We start from the raw sequence: 21,772 nt of genomic DNA on the forward strand, positions 1-21,772 counted from the left end.
TTATTATTATTATTATAACGTTGTTTTACACCACAAAGGGAAAATCCGTACATCGTCGTATGTATTGTTGACGTACGTATGTATTGTCTTTCAAAGTTACAGGTAAAGAAAGTAATTTGCGAACAAGCATTGCACGCATTGTCAATTTATCACTTCATGTCTAAATGCAATCATTTTTATATTGTGTTTACCTGATAAAAACAGGTATAGTTTTTCTGATGATTTGGCTAAGTCTAAATCCAAATTGGTCAATTCTTTGTATTCAGCATTACGTAAGAAACTTTTCCAATCAAAATTATAACATTAGAAATGAAAAAAAATAATAATAATGTAAAATATTATTTGTTATTTTACTAATAGGAATCGCGGTGACTTGGTGGTAGAGCGCTCTCCTCTGGTGCATGGGGTCCTGCATTCAAACAATGCTCCCACCAAGTACACTTTGTGTTGGAGAAACACTGTGTGTGTGGGTTTCCTCGGAGTTCTCCCGTTTCCTCCCACTTTCTTCATTTTACCATTTCATTCATTGCTCATCGTTACCGTCTCCTTTAGCCTAGCAGGCATAATCTTGTTACGTAAAACTCAAAAACTTCATTTCATTTCAATTTATTTTTCTAATCTCTGCTCTTTACAGTGCACATTGTCACCTTATAATCTACCATACTTAGTTATTTTGTCATTCATTTCTAGTACTACACTATCACGGAAAATCGTGAGACTGAAAGTTTCAATACCAGCAAAAAATAATCAAATTTTATAGCCAATTTCCACCCGTAATTAATTTTGCAAATGATATTTTTGAGTTATCGCTCAACAGAGATGGTACACTTTTGTTCTCTGCTATAACAATAGTGCAATTGACCATTGACACATAATCAACAGTGCAGCAAGGATTGGAGACACTGAGAAGAATCAAAGTCATGTTGTAAGAGTTCACAGCAATGAACATTCCGATTGTCATGTAAATATTTTAATTATATGATAAGGATAAGTGTATTTGATTTGAGAATATCACGAAGAATATTAAATACAGTTTAAATTTACACCAAATCTATGATATATATATATATTTTGTTTTATTGTTAAATTCATTTAGATATAAATTTGGTTATAATTTCTGAAAAGTTTTGGAATTTTTGCTAGATTATGAGCGCCATTTCTTTATTTTATGAATGTATCTATTTGCAACATTGAGCGTACCATTTAGCACCGTGGTTGTATGAAATGTGAATCTACAGATTATCTTGAAATATGAGTCACGTAAGCTAGTACCGGAATTGAAATCTGGGCCTCACGTACCAAAGCGCATACGATAACAATATGGAAACGATGGAGCTCTTTCAGTGTTAAATCATTCACGATTGTTACTGTTGTCGTTAACATAGTTACAGATTGAAAACAAACAACTAACCTCTGTCTTCAAGTAATAACGAACACTATAATATTTTAATATAAAAACGGGACTAGCAGGCTATACACTGAGACTACAATATGATATTGTTTTGTTCTCTGAATGAACTATGTATTACATATATATAGGAAAATCACAAACACCAACCATGGCATAGATCTGAATTATATTTACCAAGTTATGGCGTATGTTGAGGACGCAAATATAATAGATGATATAAGAAAAATATGAAGGAATTCAGAGGACTTATATAACACTTGCCGGGACATGTGTTTAAAAGTAAAAGCAGAGAAAACTTAAATACATTGACGTTCGTGGGGATCGTAATACTGCAAAATTATGAAACGTTTTTGTAAACTCATATATTTGATGAAATAGTCGTAAGAAAGACTTTATAAAATAAGAATCCGTGATTAATCCCTTCGATAGTTTTATTTTTAAATTCTTATTTGTGTACTACTAGTTTTGCTCTATGGAAACTTGTATTGTGCTTCCTCGTATGTAACAATGTTTATAAGGACTCAGGTACTACAGTTAAGCATTTTCAGAAGAAAATGTTATTATTAATTACATCGTCAGGTTGTATGATTTCGTCTGACCTTTTAATACGTACCTAATTTTTTATTGCCGTTAAACAGATTCGTAAGGTTACACCCTCCACCTTTGATTGATCCATCTACTTCTATCTTTGTCATTCTGTAATACTCTTTGCCCTTCTTTGTGTATTTCTCTCCATCAACGGACAAAAATAAGGAAAGACCACCTGAAATATACAAAAATATTATAAATAATCGTTGCAAAATCAGAAGGGTCAAAATACACAAGGGTAAGTTGAAATATAATAGCAACATTGGATAATTCGTACAGCCACTTACATAAGTATGTCCCCTTAAGTGCTCTAATTTCATTACTTAGGGTCTAGGTTATTTGCAGTTGTGAGAACACCTAGACAGATGCAGCCCAACTAACACGTAACTTTTCTCGGCACTGACAGTAGTTGGTAGCCCTGATCCAGGTGTTTATGCAGATAAAATTGTAAAGAAAGTGACTAATGAAACAGTTCTCCATTCTAAGATGAATCTCTATGATTCGGATTGTGTTTTCGAAGGAACACCATATATTGATCTCAATATTGTCGTGTATGTAATGTATTATTTCTTTATATACTGTATGTTTAGAGAAATAAAATACGGACCACGTATGAATCAGGAAATGCTTGAAAGTAGCTCAAAATATCAAATTTACAACAACTGCTGGAAATGAGTTTGTAAATGATTGCCTCCGTTTTGCGACCTTCTCCAATTCTCCTTATCCCAACATCTTTTTTTTCTTTCTTGAGGAGATAAAATCTTGCTTCTCACACTGATAATGTATTGAAAAGTTTCAATCATATCGGGATTCGAACCCGGGTCCACCGAATAGAGGTTCAATACGATAACCACTTACCTACCGCGTCACTTCAACTTTTATTTAAACTATTAGAAAGTTAAAATCGTTGCATATAACTATACATAATAATAATGCTCGTATAAAAAGACGTTCCTTATGAGTGTCAAAATGACAGACTGGAGATGTCCTTGCTTAACTCGAAAACACAGTTATATAGCCCTTCGTCAAAGAGGAAAATATTACGAAACGTTTTTCAAGTTGAGACTACCTCATCATTTGTAGCGGCTCAAAATTTGTACTACTATTCTTCCTCATCGAACTTCTAATTTCCAAAGAAGAAAACCCGGCAGCATTACGCCGAAACCAAGAGTTTGCATATTCGAGTACTACCCTAGCCAGCCATTTGAAGTTGGTCATGTGAAATGCACAGAAAGATTTGGGAAATAGAAAAGAACCTAACCAACCCCTGTGGGGCTTCAAACCCGTTAGTACTACTACTGCTGCTACTACTATTGCTGATATTATTATTATTATTATTATTCCTTCTACTATTATTACTACTACTACTTTGACTACGGATCCGTATAGTAGAACTGCATGCTTATTTTAATGAAAAAAGTGTTACAAAAATTTAAAAAATAATCGGTAAATCATTTTTTTGAGTACTATTTTCAATCTTATTTTAATGAAAAAAGTGTTATGAAAATTCAAAGAGTATAATAAAAAATCCTTTTGCAGGGTTTGAACCCACGCCAGAAACGATTTTTATTACTAGGTTCTTACACTAACTTGCTTGGCTACGAAAATCGATTTACTTTGCGCTATACAAGTCCTGACTGTTGATGTCGTATCTGTATCAGTCAATAAGATCAGAGGATATCTGATATTCTTAGAAGCCTTGAAAATGCAAGCCGGCACAAATTATTTTCGCATTCTTTGAATTCCATCAACAAGTGTAGAAAAAGAAAGTTATATTATTATCTTCCATAACTTCTGGTTTATTGTCTTATCTTTGTATGACGAATTTGTGGTAGATTGCTAAATTATGAAACTCCTATGGCAGAGACATGGGTTCGAATCTCGTCGTGGCACTCTGTTTTCTTAATTGAAAGGTATTATTTACGTAATTGATTTTTTAACTCTGTTATTCCTTTATTATTATTATTATTATTATTATTATTATTATTATTATTATTATTATTGCAAAGTCGAGACTTGGCTACATATTGTATATTTTATTAACTTTTCTGAACGGATTTCAAGTTTTTTGATGAATAATCGACACATATGTAGGGGTTTCGAGAGAGGGAAACATGATGATGTTGCTTTTTACTTGTTTACTTGCACGCTACACCAAGCCTGGAACTGTTTTCACATTTCTATATCTACGGTAAGTACACTAAAGATTTTGGTGATCATAATAGTGTAAATCAATAAGTTATGAGATCAATGAATTTTGCGTATTGACAACATTTAAAGAATCAGGCTGTCGAAAAAGTCGTGACTTATTTCGGTAAAATATGGCAAATGCTGATTTGCCGTTATACTAGAGTTATTCGGATCATGCAATTATTATGTAATGAATAGCTAAGATCTTGAGCTTTTTTGTGTATTGATATTGCCCTTTGTATGGTTCGGTTAACGTGGCGTGGGTCAATGAAAACCTGACCCACCACCCACCGTCACTAAGTCTGACTCAGAACCGACCACGCACCATGATCTACTTCGTCCCACCACCCACCATGACCCACTCTGACCACCACCCACCATGAACCACTGATCCACGAAAACATAACGTCATCAACTCTTACACATGATCCATGTCCTGTTTTCTGCCGACTAAAGAGTTTATACTTGTAATAAACCAGGTTGTCAAATTCTAACTAATCGGAGTTTGAATTTCTAAGGTCAGTCGCTCAAGCACAGCTCTGTTACAATACAATGGATCTGACGTTTACGATATAAAATGGTAAAGTGTTTGTCATGGGCATAATTACAATGAATTTCAATTAAATTATCATGGTCTAATTATTTCCTTGTTGAATTATCGACAATTTTCAGTGGAAAAACGGACAAAATTTGAAAGTCACAAATCAAGGTAAGTAGACCAACATACATAAGCTTACATTACACATTTTTAGCCTATTTTTCTCTCAACTTTATGGATTGATTGTCCTGTGCTCTCAGCCTCAAAAGAATAAACAAGCTTCAGCAATTATTATAAAGCGCATGGTAAGCATAGCTAGATATATGATGCGAAGCTCTGTATTTTTTGTTGAGTTGAGTTGATTTTGAGTTTAACGTCCCTTTCAGCAGAGAGTCTATATGAGACGTGCACCTACGGTTTAACGTGAATCTGAACCACATGAGCTCCCGCCGGGAATCGAACCGGCTGTATTTCTTCTTTCTCAAATTCTTTCTCAACTAATATCATTCGTTTTCTATTATTTTTACAAACTAACCCACTATATATTTACCATATGTAGAATCTGCACCCCTCCCCATAAACTAGAATGTTAAAAAATGCTAGGAGGCGTACTGTTCATTTTCTATAAAGAGTTAATATACTTAATTCAGCTTCGTATGTTTAACGGCTTGTGAGATACTAATTTTTTCACAAGTATTCGGATCCTCATTATCCCTTAGCATATTATTATAATGAACTCAATATGAAAGCATCACAGTTTGGATTAAGGTCTAAGTATATACCAAAACGATTTTATTTGACTGCAATTTGGCCGTGATGATTAGGCACACATAGTTACATTCAATTTTTATATAATAATTTATATATTAAAGTGATTCAAAAATGTATATTTCCAGTAGTTAGCTCCTCTAACACTTGCAGGTTGCGTGTCTCGAAAGGCAAGCAGTAGTATATGTCCTATTGCAATTCTTTCAATTACAAATATCAATATCCATAAATGCCCCAAATTCTTTTTTCGATTACAGATACTAATCTCAGGTAAGTAAACAGAAACAAATGTAATAGGGAAATGTAATAGTTGAAAGTAAAACGTAGACAAATTCACCAGTTTTCTGAAGCATATTTTTAAATCACGCTCGGCCCTACTCATTGGAGCTAAATGCGAGATTCTGCTAAGTTGGAGTTATGTGTTTCCGCCACGTATCATAAATATAGCCAAAATGAAATGTCTGTTACTGGTGGTCTTCATGGCAGAGCGTACTAGCACCATAGACTAGTAATTATAATTGCTTTTAGTGTGGGTTCAAACCCGGGCTAAGAATTTTTTTATTTTTTTATATATTATTGTTAACATTTTGCGGAATGAACATTTAACGAATTTTTAGAACTCGTTGGCCCCCTGGCTAGATCCCACGGAACCCACTTTGAGAATCACTGCCCTAGTGGATTGCATCTGATGATAAAAAGCCGAAAGCCCGAGATCACTCGGCTAGTGTCACCGGCTCAATTTGCCACAAATTCCTCATATGAAAATAAGAAAATAAACTAGTAGTTATGGAACATAAAGGTAGAACTGTCCATTTCTACACGTATTGACACAAATCAAAGAACGTGGAAATAATTTCTGTCGTTTTTTCTTCTTTGGAAATTAGAAGTTATGATAAAGACGAAATGCAATGTAAATCGGGACCATCCCTGCAACCAATGATTTAGTCTCAACTAGAAGAATGTTTCTTGATATTTTCCTCATTGAGGAACGTCTATATAACTTGCTTTTCAGTTAAACAATGAAATCTCGAGTATGTCATTAAAACACTCATACGAGCATTAGTATCTTGATTATATTTTTCCATGAAACGGTTTTAACTAGGTATTACTTTTTGTTGAACGTTAAGTGGCGCGGTATATCACAGTTCTGCTCGCCCTTTCGAGCAGTTCATATTGCTGATTCGTATTGTAAAGTACCCAAAATCCTCACATGTATTTTGTAAATTTATTTTGTTTATTGTAAAAGAAGGAAGCGATATTAGAACTGTTTAGGAAAATAAAAATAGATAACGTAGGTATCACACCACAATTATAGGAAGTTTTAGTATACAGAAATAACAAAGTAAGGCATTTCATAAGGAGAACTGTGCTAAACTCTACGCTATATCCAGAAAGCATCTGAATCCCGAAAGGGGTTATACTGATTGAGTACGGAGAGTGGAATAGAGAGTTCAAATTAAGATCGCAGAGTGAAAAGATAATGAAAGGAGATTATCAAATCTGAACTACCTGTGAGTATTACATATATTTTCGGTGTTGGATTCTTATAATGGTTAAGTTTCTGTGCCATTATGATTTAGTAGATTTTTATAGTTAAGAGCATTTTGAGTCCTGTTAGCTTGTGGAATGATGTCGAAAATAACCAAAGAAATTGATTATTTGATTTCTTAATTCTAATAAGATTAGTTAGATCCATCCTTGAGTTGTCTAAATAGACAGCGTTATAAATTTCAGATAAACTACGCTCTACCCCCAAGTATAAAAAAAATTTTAAGATACTAAATCATTCCAGTTAGAACTTTGTAGCACACGTTGGTGTGGTTTGGCTGACTGAAGCTGCAGCTACTCTTACATTCATCGACGTTCTTTGTAATTTTTTCAAAGGTTTATAACCTTCAGTTTTTCATACTTAGCACCTTGATTGTTCAGTGTTAAGCAGTTTATTCAATGGCCAAAATATGGAAAACAAAAAAGACCCACAGTTTCAGTTGCTATTTGACCTGAAATTTCGTAGTTCTAGGCCAAATCCCAGCCAGATATATCTTTGATTAGCCGACCAGTTTTCTGGTATTCTTTTAGAAACTAAGTGCACTGCAATTACATGCAGAGACATATAGTATTTTTATTATGTTTAAAAATCAACATGCTTATGAACAGTTTGCTTCAACCGCTCCCGTTTCTGTTGCATTTCACCATTCATCAACATCAGTGATGTCAGGATCGTAGTATTTGGAGATTCAGTGAAATTAATACGTGTGTATGATTACACTTTAGAATGTCCTCTCGATATCCTTGAAGAACATTTTCGACAGTATGGGCTGGTTCGTAATGTTGAGCCACGATTATAGAGTGTGCCTTTTCCTCTGATACAGACAGTGGAGTGCGAGTTACTCATATGGAACTCCAACCACATATTCCATCCCGTAGTATAGTGTAGATACAAAGTTCCGTATGAAAGATAGCCAATCACCTGTTTCCAATGCAAATGTAATTTATATACCATCCCAAATTACCCCCATGAAGAAAGGAAAATCTACTACCAATGTAGCTCAACAGACTCCCCTTCGTATGACCAAGATTGGAAAAGTACAACGTACGTAGACCAACACGGGCACCTTAACTGCCACCTTGGACACCAATTCATGCCCCTCTCGGGTACCTGTAATATCTGATACACGTTTGCTACCTGGTTTTTCGACGTTACAATCTACAACGAATTTATGCAATGACTCATCAAAAGTTCCAGATGTTCCCGACTCACACCCAGCACCTCTACCTTCCCAAGACAATACCGAAATTGAAGTTCTACCTATTCCTTTATCTCATTCCTCCTCACAGGAAGTTTCTACTGTAATTAGTGCTTCCACTATTGAGAATAATGGAGCTTTAGTAACCTCTCAAGAAGAAAAAACATTAGTGTCAATTAGATCTGAGTCGAATTATAAGCAAAAACAAGGAAAATGGCTTGCGCTTCTATAGAAAAAACAAGAACACAGCTTTATTTCTGAAGATGAGCCAGGGACAGACCGAAGAGAAACAAGAGATCTCCGTTCCCAGGTTCGTTCTACCTCTGACTCAGAACTGCCGTTACGAATAGTGTTTACATCATGTGCAGCTGCCTATTGTACCTCACCTTAAGTCCCCCCTTAGGTAGTGTTTGTTTCGCTAGCATGTGTTGAAGTATTTTTTTCCTTTCTTGAAGCCCCAAGTGTATTCTTTTCGGGGCATGTTCTTTTCACGACCTGTGTGTTGTTTGCAGTTTTGACAGTCCATGTATCCTTTCACTTTACTAAGTATTTATATTATTTTTTAATATTTGCCAGGTATATAAGGCCCCGAGTTAACTATTTTCAGGTGCTATCAATTAATATACACAGAATTAGTTCAGAGCATAAGAAGACTACTAAAACACTTTATTGCGAATTGACGTTCAGACGTCTATTGTAATTACAACATCTACAGACTACCGCTCCAGTCATTAGATTTTCTCAGTGACTATGATTCAATTATAAATGTAGAACGCTCCACAGGAGTTGCGCTTCTAATTCGCAAGGGACTTCACTATGACAGAGTGCTACTGTCTCCCAATGACCAAGCCGTTCGTTGTTATATTCAGAATATACATCTTCTATGTTTGTATGGCACTTCTGGCTGTGTACGTAACAGGAGAGGGAGACATTTTATGCATCTACAATCCCATCATTATTTCCCAAAGTTATTTCGCATAGTACCTTGGTAGGTGATGTTAATGTTATTATCAACCAGCGGGACTTACTAAGACCTGCCCCGATTTGTCCTTCGTTGGCTAAGCTTGTTCGAGTTTTGAAATTGAAAGACGTTTTCTTCGTGTCTCAGTCTCAGCATGTTTTTCCATTATGCTCTCTAACTAGGGCTACTAAAAGTCGTATCGATAGGGCCTATATTACTGAAAGCCTCCATACAACAGCCCAACAAGATTTTACCATTCCAATAGTTTTTTGCGTTCATGCCGCAATTGAAATTAGTTTTAAATTACCTTTATTGTTGCCACCTTCTATAGGCTCTTATTGGAAAATAAACCATGCGTTAATGTTACTTGACGTGGTACGGCAACATTTTTCTCTTCATTTCCTCTACTCGTGTCGCATGCAGAGATGTTACCCAATTGTAAGCTCATGTTGGAACCTTTACTGTTAACCGAAATTTCGTAGCTTTGTTCACTGGCACGGCCAAATTTTGCCTCCTGATGACCACTATTAAATGAATTCTTGTATCGAGCACTTCGGAAGTTTTTGTTAGCCTCTCCTTCGCTTACCAACCTTGGGCATATCAATAGCATCAAACAGCGTTTAAAAACAGTTTATTCCCATTATTCCCTCCAAGCATATTTGTCATGATTTGAATCACGGATTTCCCAATGGAAATACTACTATTTACCAAGTCAATTTACTTGTACGACAGAGACGTTATACGGCTATTAATTCTCTCGTTCTGGGAGACGTTACGTCCACCACAGACGATACACAAATATTAAGTGAATTTACACGCTATTATACGGATTTCATGACTGAGTTCCCGTGGACGCTACACAGACCTGAGATTTTCTGTGTATGATATCCATCTTCAAAGCACGATACCCAGACTCTTATGCAACCGATTACTGCGAATGAAATTTTCGCTGCCCTTCGCCGCTTGTGGGTTCTAGCTTCCCCGGTTAAGACGGCTTGACAATTCAGTTCTACAAACAGTTATGGGTATACCTCTGCACTCATGTCAAGTCTTAATGGTTACTTATCTAGTGAAGGCTTTTGTCAATACACAGCTATTATGGTCCTCATTCCCAAATCCACTTCTGGGAAAGAGGTTCAGCACTTTAGGCCCATTTCTTCATTACCCGTTGATATTACGCTATTCATGAAAATCCTGACAGCTCGTTTACGCCCTCTTATTCCTCTCATCAGTTCGTTTCAAACTGCACTTCACGCCACACCTAATCTTACGTATACAGTTCGTTCTTCCTACGCTGCTTGGGGTTCCTTATTCGATCCCAGCTCGCGCCGTACGGATTTTGTGGCGGACAAAGAAAGTGCTCGTAGTTTTCTCAGGGCTCTCCCGTGTTCTCCCACATTATTCATTCAAGCATTTCACCCATTTCTCATCATCACTATCTCCTCTAGCCTAACCGGCATAACCGTTTGACATAAAACTTAAAATTTTTTTTTCATTTGATTTACCCTTAGTTCTTTACGGGATCTGTTTCCCAACTTCCATTTCCGTCATATTCCGGCCAGTGCTCGAGCCGTAGGTTTAGAAAAGGCATAAACAGTCTAGACCACAGTTTTCTTATGGAGATTCAAGAAGCTTGGCAGTTTCCCATAGCCTTCCACGCAGTCCCATCGTTACACTTGTTTTTTCGGTGGTCCAATTATTTGGAAATGCCTCATGACTTTATTAGGAAGAACTTGTCGACGATTTCCCGATCAGTTCACAGTGTCTTACATTTTGTTTCCATATTTTTGTTTTTACCCTGGTCTTTTTCTAGTCGCTTGCACCATCGTTTATATTCACTGCTACGAACCATTGATGGACGCCCACACTTATCACGACTTTCTTAAACGCACTCGTTACCAGCTTTTTTTCGTCTACGTTGGAGTAGCGGTATTTTAGTAAATTTCTAGAGGTAGTACTTTCGTGAGTCCTCCCTTTCGTGTTTGTTACTACTAGCTTCTCTTCGGAAGTGCTCTCAATTGTTATGTTAGTCTTAGTATATAATATTTGTGTAAAATAGACTAGGAAAATTTAAGCTCCTCAACAATCTGTTATGAAAAGACTAACCTCATGCACAGATCAAGTTGAAGTGGCACGCGGGCGCAGTGAACATAATGTTTCTATGGTTTCGTAATGAACTTCTCGCCAAAATGCAGTACTTCGCGGAAGGCACTGAATAAAAGAGAAGCCACAATCCATGCCAATGCTGATCTTTGCGGGACATCGAAAACTATTAATGCATTGATGTGTACAGTGCCTTCTACACGTGTAGCTGCTGATAAAGAACAGAAGCGATGGCATTCAAGGAGTCAAACAAATGTTCTGTGCATAAATACAGGTAGAGCTATCTTCATAAGTATCTGGACCTATAACTGTTATACTTCAATTACTTGGGGTCCAGGTCATTTGCAGTTGTGAGAACGCCTAGGCAGATGCAACCCAACGTATATGTAACTTTTCTCGGCACTGACAACTGTTGTTACCACTGAGTCAAGTTTCTATGCAAGTGGAATTGTGAGTAGATGAAGCACGAAACATTTCTCCATTGTTAAATCAATCTCTTTGGTTTATAGCGTGTTGTCCAATGAACATCATATGTTAATCTCACTATTGCTGTGTTCGTAATGTATTATGTCATTATATATTGTACATTCAAAGAAAAAAGAACACTGATCTCACATGAATCAGAAAATGCTTGAAAGTAGACGAAAATAGCAAATCTAGAAAAACTACTGGAAATAAGTTTGTAAATCACTGTCTCCATTGACAGACCTTCTACAATTCTCCTCATTCAAACATTTTTTTTCTTTCTAGAGAAGAGAAGACCTTCTTGTCACACTGAGTATGCATTGAAATTGAAACAGAAACACTTGAAAGAGTTTCAGCCTGACCGGAATTCGAATCCGGGTCTAACGAATAGAAGTTCAATGAGCTAACAACTCACCTACTGAGTTTTTATTATACATCTACGGGACTGTACAAGACTTTACAGAAATTACAAAATACGTTCGGCTCCGTAACAAAACAGTACAACAAATACTGAGACACAAATATATATATACTAAGACTAACATAACAATTGAGAGGACTTCCGAAGGAAAGCTGGTAGTAAAAAACAGGAAAGGGGGACTTACGAAAGTACTACCTCTAGAAATCTACTAAAATACCGCTACTCCAACGTAGACGAAAAAAGCTGGTGACGAATGCGTTTAAGAAAGTCGTGATAAGTGTGAGCGTCGATCAATGGGGCGTAGCAGTGAATATAAACGATGGTGCTTGCGACTAGAAAAAGAACGGCGTAATGTTTTGTAGGTGGGAGAAAAACGGAAATGTAGAAACAAAATGTAAGACACTGCGAACTGATCGGGAGGTCGTCGACAAGTTCTTCCTAATAAAGTCGTGAGGCATTTCCAAATAATTGGAGCACCGAAGGAACAAGTGTAACGGTGGGACAGCGTATCTTCCTGGGTACATCAGATGCACTGGGCGCCAGGAAGACTATGCAACTCAAAGAGACGAGCACGGGTAGGTATTAACTGATGAAAGACTTGAAACCAAGTTACCTAGAAATAGTAAGTAAAACGGGGGCAGAGATGTTAGCTCAAACCTGCGACCAATGAATCCGTGAAAAACGCTGAAGGATACTTACGAGAATCGAGTATGCCCCTCAGGGTATAGTGCCACACCTGCATATGTCCAGTACTCTGTTAATGACAGAATATAAAACGGGCAACAGCCATAGAATTGAACGAACGGGGCTTGAGAGGAAACTCATAACTCGTCCACTGGCGTGTAACGGACTCGGCGTTATATATGGATGTATAGAAGTCAAGCATAGACAATGTGCGACATTTGATACGTATAGTGACCAGTCCAAAACCTCCCATGGAACGATGAAGGTAAAGGGCCGGACGTAGGAGACGAAAGATAAACCGCGTCAAATATTCCACAGAAATAATGATTCAATGAACGAACGGGGTTTGAGAGGAAACTCATAACTCGTCCACTGGCGTGTAACGGACTCGGCGTTATATATGGATGAATAGAAGTCAGGCATAGACAATGTGCGACATTTGATACGTATAGTGACCAGTCCAAAACCTCCCATGGAACGATGAAGGTAAAGGGCCGGACGTAGGAGACGAAAGATAAACCGCGTCAAATATTCCACAAAAATAATGATTCAAACCGTTTCGCGTAGATTTCCGGTAATGGGTATATGCGCGGTCTGTACCATAGTTCAGAAACCACGTAAATATTAACAAATTGGATTCGATGCAATAAGTGGAGACGTTGGAATCGCTGAGAATAAAACAGGTAACGGTTTTCGGTTAAGAGTGGTAACCAAACTTCGTCATACAAAGGGGTAGGATTTGAACTAAAAGGGGCATCTAAGATCTGCAAAGATCAGACATGTGGTATTTGTGGAGTCCCTGTGTCGTGATTGGGTAAACTATAATCATTGAATTGGGGTAGCTGGGTTTTCCGTTGATTCTAAAGTAATCCTGAACAACGGGTATAGTGCTGTAACACATCGAAGATACTGGCTTTGTGAATGGGAACCACACCTGTAATATTTATGTCATCAGCAAACGCGGAAATGATCTGGAAAGGAAAACGAGAAGGCCCGGGACGAGGTAATGTTGCCAATACCCTTAACAAAGGGTCTAGTGCGAAAGCGAAAAGGGTAGTTGATAAACTGCAGCCTTGGATAAGACCCCGTTTCATCCGAATAAGAGGGGGAAGATATCCGTTAATTTCAGTTCGGAAAATAGTCGTAGAGTATAAATTTCATAGACTGCGTGGAAGGCTATGGGAAACTGCCAAGCTTCTTGAATCTTTATAAGAAAACTGTGGTCTAGACTGTTTATGCCTTTTCTAAACCTACGGCTCGAGCACTGGCCGGAATATGACGGAAATGGAAGTTGGGAAACAGATCCCGTAAAGAACTAAGGGTAAATCAAATGAAATGATTTTTTTAAGTTTTATGTCAAACGGTTATGCCGGTTAGGCTAAAGAACATAGTGATGATGAGAAATGGATGAAATGGTTGAATGAATAATGTGGAGAAAATGGAAGAACCCTGAGAAAACCACGAGCACTTTCTTTGTCCGCCACAAAATCCGTACGGCGCGAGCTGGGATCGAATAAGGAACCCCAAGCAGCGTAGGAAGAACGAACTGTATACGTAAGATTAGGTGTGGCGTGAAGTGCAGTTTGAAACGAACTGATGTGAGGAATAAGAGGGCATAAACGAGCTGTCAGGATTTTCATGAATAGCGTAATATCAACGGGTAATGAAGAAATGGGCCTAAAGTGCTGAACCTCTTTCCCAGAAGTGGATTTGGGAATGAGGACCATAATAGCTGTGTATTGACAAAAGCCTTCACTAGATAAGTAAGCATTAAGACGTGACACGAGTACAGAGGTATGTCCAATATTGTTTGTAGAACTGAATTGTCAAGCCGTCTTAACCAGGGAAGCTAGAATCCACACGCGGCGAAGAGCAGCGAAAATTTCATTCGCAGTAATCGGTTGCATAAGAGTCTGGGTATCGTGCTTTGAAGATGGATGAGATATCATAGACAGAAAATATCAGGTCACGGGAACTCAGTCGTGAAATCCGTATAATAGCGTGTAAATTCACTTAATATTTGTGTATCGTCTGTGGTGGACGTAACGTCTCCCAGAACGAGAGAATTAATAGCCGTATAACGTCTCCGTCGTACAAGTAAATTGACTTGGTAAATAGTAGTATTTCCATTGGGGAAACCGTGATTCAAATCATGACAAATATGCATGGAGGGAATAATGGGAATAAGCTGTTTTTAAACGCTGTTTGATGCTATTGATATGCCCAAGGTTGGTAAGCGAAGGAGAGGCTAACAAAAACTTCCGAAGTGCTCGATACAAGAATTCATTTAATAGTGGTCATCAGGAGGCAAAATTTGGCCGTGCCAGTGAACAAAGCTACGAAATTTCGGTTAACAGTAAAGGTTCCAACATGAGCTTACAATTGGGTAACATCTCTGCATGCGACACGAGTAGAGGAAATGAAGAGAAAAATGTTCCCGTACCACGTCAAGTAACATTAACGCACGGTTTATTTTCCAATAAGAGCCTATAGAAGGTGGTAACAATAAAGGTAATTTAAAACTAATTTCAATTGCGGCATGAACGCAAAAAACTATTGGAATGGTAAAATCTTGTAGGGCTGTTGTACGGAGGCTTTCTGTAATATAGGCCCTATCGATACGACTTTTAGTAGTTAGAGTGCAACATGGAAAAACATGCTGAGACAGAGACACGAAGGAAACGTCTTTCAATTTCAAAACTCGAGCAAGCTCAGCCAACGAAGGACAAAGCGGGGCAGGTGTTAGTATGTCCCGGGGGTTGATAATAGCACTAAAATCACCTACCAAGGTACTGTGTAATAACTGGGGATTGCAAAATAACTGGAGGAAATAATGATGGGATTGTAGATGCATAAAATATCTCCCTTTCCTGTTAAGTACAAAACCAGTAGAGCCACACAAACATAGGAAATGTATATTCTGAATATAACAACGAACGGCTTGGTCATTGGGAGACAGTAGCACTCTGTCATAGTGAAGTCCCTTGCGAATTAGAAGCACAATTCCTGTGGTGCGTTCCACATTTACAATTGAATCATAGTCAGTGAGAAAATCTAATGACTGGAACGGTAGTTCTTGATTACAACAGACGTCTAGACGTCAATTCTCAATAAAGTGTTTTAGTATAGTCTTTTTATGCTCTGAACTAATTCTGTGTATATTAGTTGATAGCACCTGAGAAGAGTTAACTGGGGGCCTTATATACCAGGCAAATAGTAAAGAATAATATAAATGCTTAGTAAACTGAAAGGATACATGACCTGTCAAAACTACAAACAGCACACAAGTCGTGAAAAGAACATGCCCCGAAAAGAATGCACTTGGGACTTCAAAAAAGAAAAAATACTTCAACACATGCTAGCGAAACAAACACTGCCTAAGGGGTACTGAAGGTGAAGTACAATAGGCAGCTGCACATGATGTAAACACTAGTCGTCACGGCAGTTCTGAGTCAGAGGCAGAACGAACCTGGGAACGGAAATCTCTTGTTTCTCTTCGGTTTGTCCCTGGGGCATCTTTAGAAATAAAACTGTGTCCTGTTTTCTCTGTTTGTTCTTGTTGTCTTGAAGGAAACTTAGTTCTTAAGGATCTCTTTGATTTGATGAAAATTGTTAATTTTAACCAAATTATTTCTTCTTAACTCTTTGCGGCACGGTGTTTCAAAACCGTTGTCTAGAAGGTGGTAAAATATAAGTACCACCGTGCTTCAAAGATTTAAAAGAGAGAGCAGTACGCAAATTTCAGTAATAGTAATGCACTAAAGCATATAATTACTATTATTTAATATTCTAATATACGTTTCTATATAAATTGTATGTATGTAAATTTTATGTACGAGTATATAAAATTTTGTATGTAAACAAATACCTGTCTTCCACTGCGAGAAATTTCCTGTAACTATCTATTATATATCTGTAACTATTGGTTGTAATACCTCTTTTTACCCACGAAAATTTGATATTGATGTATGTTATGTTTCAAATTACTTGCATTAGTCACATTAGCTGCCCAAAATTTATGAGTGTTTACGGGAAACTAACATGATGTTGGTATTGAACCCTCAAAACAGATATATATGCAATGTATATTACAAAAGAAGTTTATTTCTGCGTTTGTTTTGTTGTCTAATGTAATAATAATGTGATTGCAACACTTACTATAATTTGAGTGCACTTTACCCTGCCCTACTATTGGGAAAAGAAGTAGTTGTCCTCTAACATTGTAGTCAGCATGAAAATCATTGTCTTCACAGGTTATATTAGTTTCAACATGTAAAGGGTCAAATGTAATCCTGTAATAGAAAAAACAAATTATTTGTGAAATTATGCCGTATGCGGTGGTCAAAATGTGATAATATTTACCCATGAAACGAGACTTAATGTGGTTTAAAATGTAGAACGAAGAAAGCTTTTAAACTTTCTTACAACCATGTACTTTATTACTGTTTGATTTTAAACATGATATTATTGATGTACCTCTTTTAACTGCATATAATCGTCACATCGTCGATAATATTCTGGCTGTATACATATACAGACCAAGTTGTTATACAGTACCAGGTCGCTTGTTATTTACTGATTTCGTGAAATACTATGAATATTTAATATTTGGACTCATAAGTTGTACACTATGTGATCAAAAGTATTCCACCAAAAAACATACGTTTTTTGTATTAGGTGCATTGTGCTGCCACCTCCTGCCAAGTACACATTATCAGCCACCTCAGTAGTCATTAGACATCGTGAGAAAGTAGAATGGGGCGCTCCGCGGAACTCACACACTTCGAACGTGGTCAGATGATTGGGTGTCGCTTCTGTCAGAAGTGTGTACTAGAGATTTCTACGCTCCTAAACATCCCTATTTCCACTGTCTGATGTGATAGTGAAGTTGAAACGCTAGTATTGCATAATTCCCCATATTGTAACCCAAGAAAGTGGTAAAAAGGAAACTTTCGGTGTTTTAGGAATAATTTATGCAATACTAGCAATTGGGTTCCTAGGGTTTATTGTCTGGGCCCACCATATATTCACTGTCGGTATGGATGTTGATACTCGCGCTTACTTTACCGCAGCCACAATAATCATTGCTGTTCCTACAGGAATTAAAGTATTCAGATGAATTGCCACACTTCATGGAGCACAAATAACTTATTCCCCCTCAATCTTATGAACTTTAGGTTTCATTTTCCTATTCACCGTAGGAGGTCTCACAGGAGTCGTATTAGCAAATTCATCTTTAGACATTGTTCTCCACGACACTTATTATGTAGTAGCACACTTTCATTATGTATTATCTATAGGTGCTGTATTTGCTATCATAGCAGGATTTATTCACTGATTCCCTTTATTTAAAGGAACAACAATAAACCCTACATGACTAAAAATTCAATTCTTAGTAATATTTATAGGAGTAAATATCACATTCTTCCCTCAACATTTTTTAGGTTTAAGAGGGATACCTCGTCGATACTCAGATTACCCCGATGCCTACACTACATGAAATATAGTATCAAGAATTGGCTCATTCCTCTCCTTCGTCGCCGTCTTAGTGCTTGTAATTATTATATGAGAAGCCTTTGCAAGAGCTCGTCCAGTAATCTTTTCCGATCAACAAACAACATCTTTAGAATGATTTCAGAACCTACCTCCCGCAGAACATAGCTATGCAGAACTTCCCTTACTAACAAACTTCTAAGGTGGCAGATAAGTGCATTGGGCCTAAGCCCCAAATATAAGAATAATCATTCTTCCTTAGAAATGGCCATTTGAAATCAGCTAGGTCTTCAAGATGCAGCATCCCCTGTAATAGAACAAATAGTATTTTTCCATGATCACACAATACTCATTGTAACCATAATTACAGTTCTTGTGGGTTATCTACTAGCCTCTCTTCTACCAAACACATATATTAACCGTAACTTACTAGAAGGACAAACCCTAGAAACTATTTGAACTATTCTAAATGCTATTACATTAATCTTTATTGCTTTACCATCCTTACGCCTTTTATACCTACAGCACAAAAGCATACAGGCAGATCTCGTCTATTGACTGACAGAGACCGCCGATAGTTGATGAGGGTCGTAAATGGTAATACGCAGACATCTACTCGGACCATCAGATAGGAATTCCAAATTGCATCAGGATCTACTCCAAGTACTATAACAGTTAGCCGTGAAGTGAGAAAACTTGGCGGATGCTCATCAGCCAGAAAATCACTCAGGTAAATGCCAAACGACGCCTCGCTTGTTGTAAGGAGCGTAAACATTGGACGATTGAAAAGTGGAAAAACGTTGTGTGTAGGAACGAATCACGGTACACAATGTGGCGCTGCGACTGCAGAGTGTGGGTATGGCGAATGCCCGGTGAACGTCATCTGTCAGCGTGTGTAGTGCCAACAGTAAAATTCGGAGATGGCCGTGTTTTGTGTGGTCCTGTTGTTCTTGGACGGGGGCTTTCACCCCTTGTTGTTTTGCGTGGCACTCTCACAGCGCATGTCTACATTGATGTTTTAAGCACCTCTTTGCTTCCCGCTGTTGAAGAGCAATTCGGTTATGGCGATTGCATCTTTCACCACGATCAAGTACCTGTTCGTACTGGACGGCCTATGGCGGAATGGTTACACGACCATAACATACCTGTAAGGAGCTGGACTGCACAGAGTCCTGATTTGAATCCTATAGAACCCCTTTGGGATGTTTTGGAACGCCGACTTCGTGCCAGGCCTCACCGACCTACATCGATACCTTTCCTCAGTTCAGCACTCCGTGAAGAATGGGCTGCCATTCTCTAAGAAACCTTCCAGCACCTGATTGAAAGTATGCGTGCGACACTGGAAGCAGTCATCAAGGCTAAGGGTGGGCGAACACCATATTGAATTCCAGCAGTACCGATGGAAGCCGCCACGAACTTGTAAGTCATTCCAGCCTTGTGTCCGGAAACTTTTGATCGCAAAGTGTATGTTCATTGTATAGTTTTCATATATAGACTATAAAAGTCCAACTTGCAAAAATAGAAAAATTGTAAAAAATAGAATGAAAAAGTAAATAGTGCACCGCACTCCATTGAGAGAAAGACGGAACACAAGTTTCTGGTTCCGAAATCATCCAAAACTATAATTACATACACTGCAAACTCTGAACTATACCAAAAAACATAATTATAATCCACAGATGAAGTGAGTCATGTTTGTAGAATTTAGAGTGTGATAAGTGGGTTGTGTTCATAACACAATGAGGTCAACTACTTAACATGACTCACAGCAACCAACTGTAACAGATCATTTACTGTCATTATTGCTTGCAACTTTAAAACTTGGATGCTTTATGAGGTAAAAAATAAGAATCTTATTTACGTAGTTTAAAATAAATAAAGTTTTGTCAAGATCAAGAAGTCGAAACTTATACGATATTATTAGAGTTTGTAATGCATATGCCCAAAGACGAGATATATAAATCCTATTGTACGAAAGAGAATGATAAAATAATAAAAAGTCCATGCATAGTATTCGAAGAAACCTAATATTATGTAGAACTAACAATGGAAACTGTGCACAAACCATGCCATCTAGTAAGGTGTGAAACGGATATTGAAATATACCGTCATCACTCTCTTCATTACGACTGTACAGTAAATAGTACTGACAGTACATAGCAAAATGACAGTACATAGCTTGACTTATTAGATAAAGACAAAAGCTTTGATTTTTATTCTCTTAAAATAAATTGTTACCCAAAGATGAGACATACATTACTGCAACGCATTGAACAGTAAAGCATGCTTTTTGGTTCTCAAACTCGTAGATGTTGAGACAATTGACAAAATCGTGTCTTCATTGCGCCTAAAAGTACAAGATATGATCGCAAAGTTCAATAAATGATATTGTATAGAGCCATCTTTCGATGTTGTATTCGTTTCAACTAGTAGGACCGGTAGCCTAAACCTTTGGAACATTCCGTCTCATTTTTCAGTGAGTTGTAAAGCGTTAGTTTGCTTCCAGATGTAGAAGAATAAGGACGTTTAAGAGTGTTTCTCGCTTGCAAACATTAAGTTTTGTTCTAAGTTGCAAAAAAGTGTCACGAAAGAAGCTCACGAAATATCAAAATTGGTGTGTGGAGATGAAACTGTGATGTTTGAGACCCTTAACAAGTGGTATGAGCGAATCAAAAGCAGCAAGGAGACGGTTGAAAACGATCGGGACGTCCTTTGACGTGAAAACACAGATGAAAACTTGCCAAAAGGGACACAAATGACAGGTGAATAATTTTAGGAATGGTCCAAACAATGCATCAAAAGACTGCAATCTTGGCCAATAAATAGTTCTCGGATCAGCGATCACAAAATTTTTCAACGACCACTAAATCGAGTTTTCGTATTTTTTACCGAATAAGCACATCATACTGAGTTAAGTGATAGTTTGGGTTTGGCTACACTATATGTAGTTCTCCAGATGTAAGACCTATAAGAAATTTTTTCATTGAAGTATGTTGGATTTTTTGGATCAGGGGATATAAAATTTTTGAATGGCCCCTTAATAGAGTTTTCATACCGTTTAGCGGAATAAGCACATCGTACTGAGTTAACTGATAATTTGGGTTTGGCTACATTATATATAGTTCTCCAGATAATGCGTAGAAAAATGTTTGACTGAAATATAATGGATCTTTTGATGCGAAAATAGTGTTAAATGATATATACTGACAAACTGTAAGAGGTAATTTCTCACAAAAAAAATTAAGGAAATGTTCATATGAATCTGTGTGGAAAAGTGCAGAGGTTTGGAGCTAGGGTTTTCCAAAATCATTGAAAATCTTTAGTTTAACACGTGCTATTTCGAATTCAATAAATAGTGCAATGACGTCAAAATCAACATAAAGCGAATCACACATACATATTC

General features: G+C 37.4%; 1 protein-coding gene across 1 annotated transcript in view; it reads right to left on the minus strand.

Moving 5' to 3' along the window:
- Nucleotides 1-2,024: 2,024 nt before the first annotated feature.
- Nucleotides 2,025-21,772, minus strand: part of LOC145691993 (protein takeout-like) — a gene marked incomplete at its 3' end in the record, with an annotated part of 242,972 nt that continues 223,224 nt past the window's right edge. The window contains 2 exon segments of the mRNA XM_081767292.1: nucleotides 2,025-2,174; nucleotides 17,035-17,168. Of these exon segments, the coding sequence (XP_081623418.1) occupies nucleotides 2,025-2,174; nucleotides 17,035-17,168 (284 nt within the window).

Source organism: Thermobia domestica, chromosome 8, assembly GCF_964235325.1.
Source record: "Thermobia domestica chromosome 8, izTheDome1.hap1.1, whole genome shotgun sequence".
In the NCBI taxonomy this organism is placed as follows: domain Eukaryota; kingdom Metazoa; phylum Arthropoda; class Insecta; order Zygentoma; family Lepismatidae; genus Thermobia; species Thermobia domestica.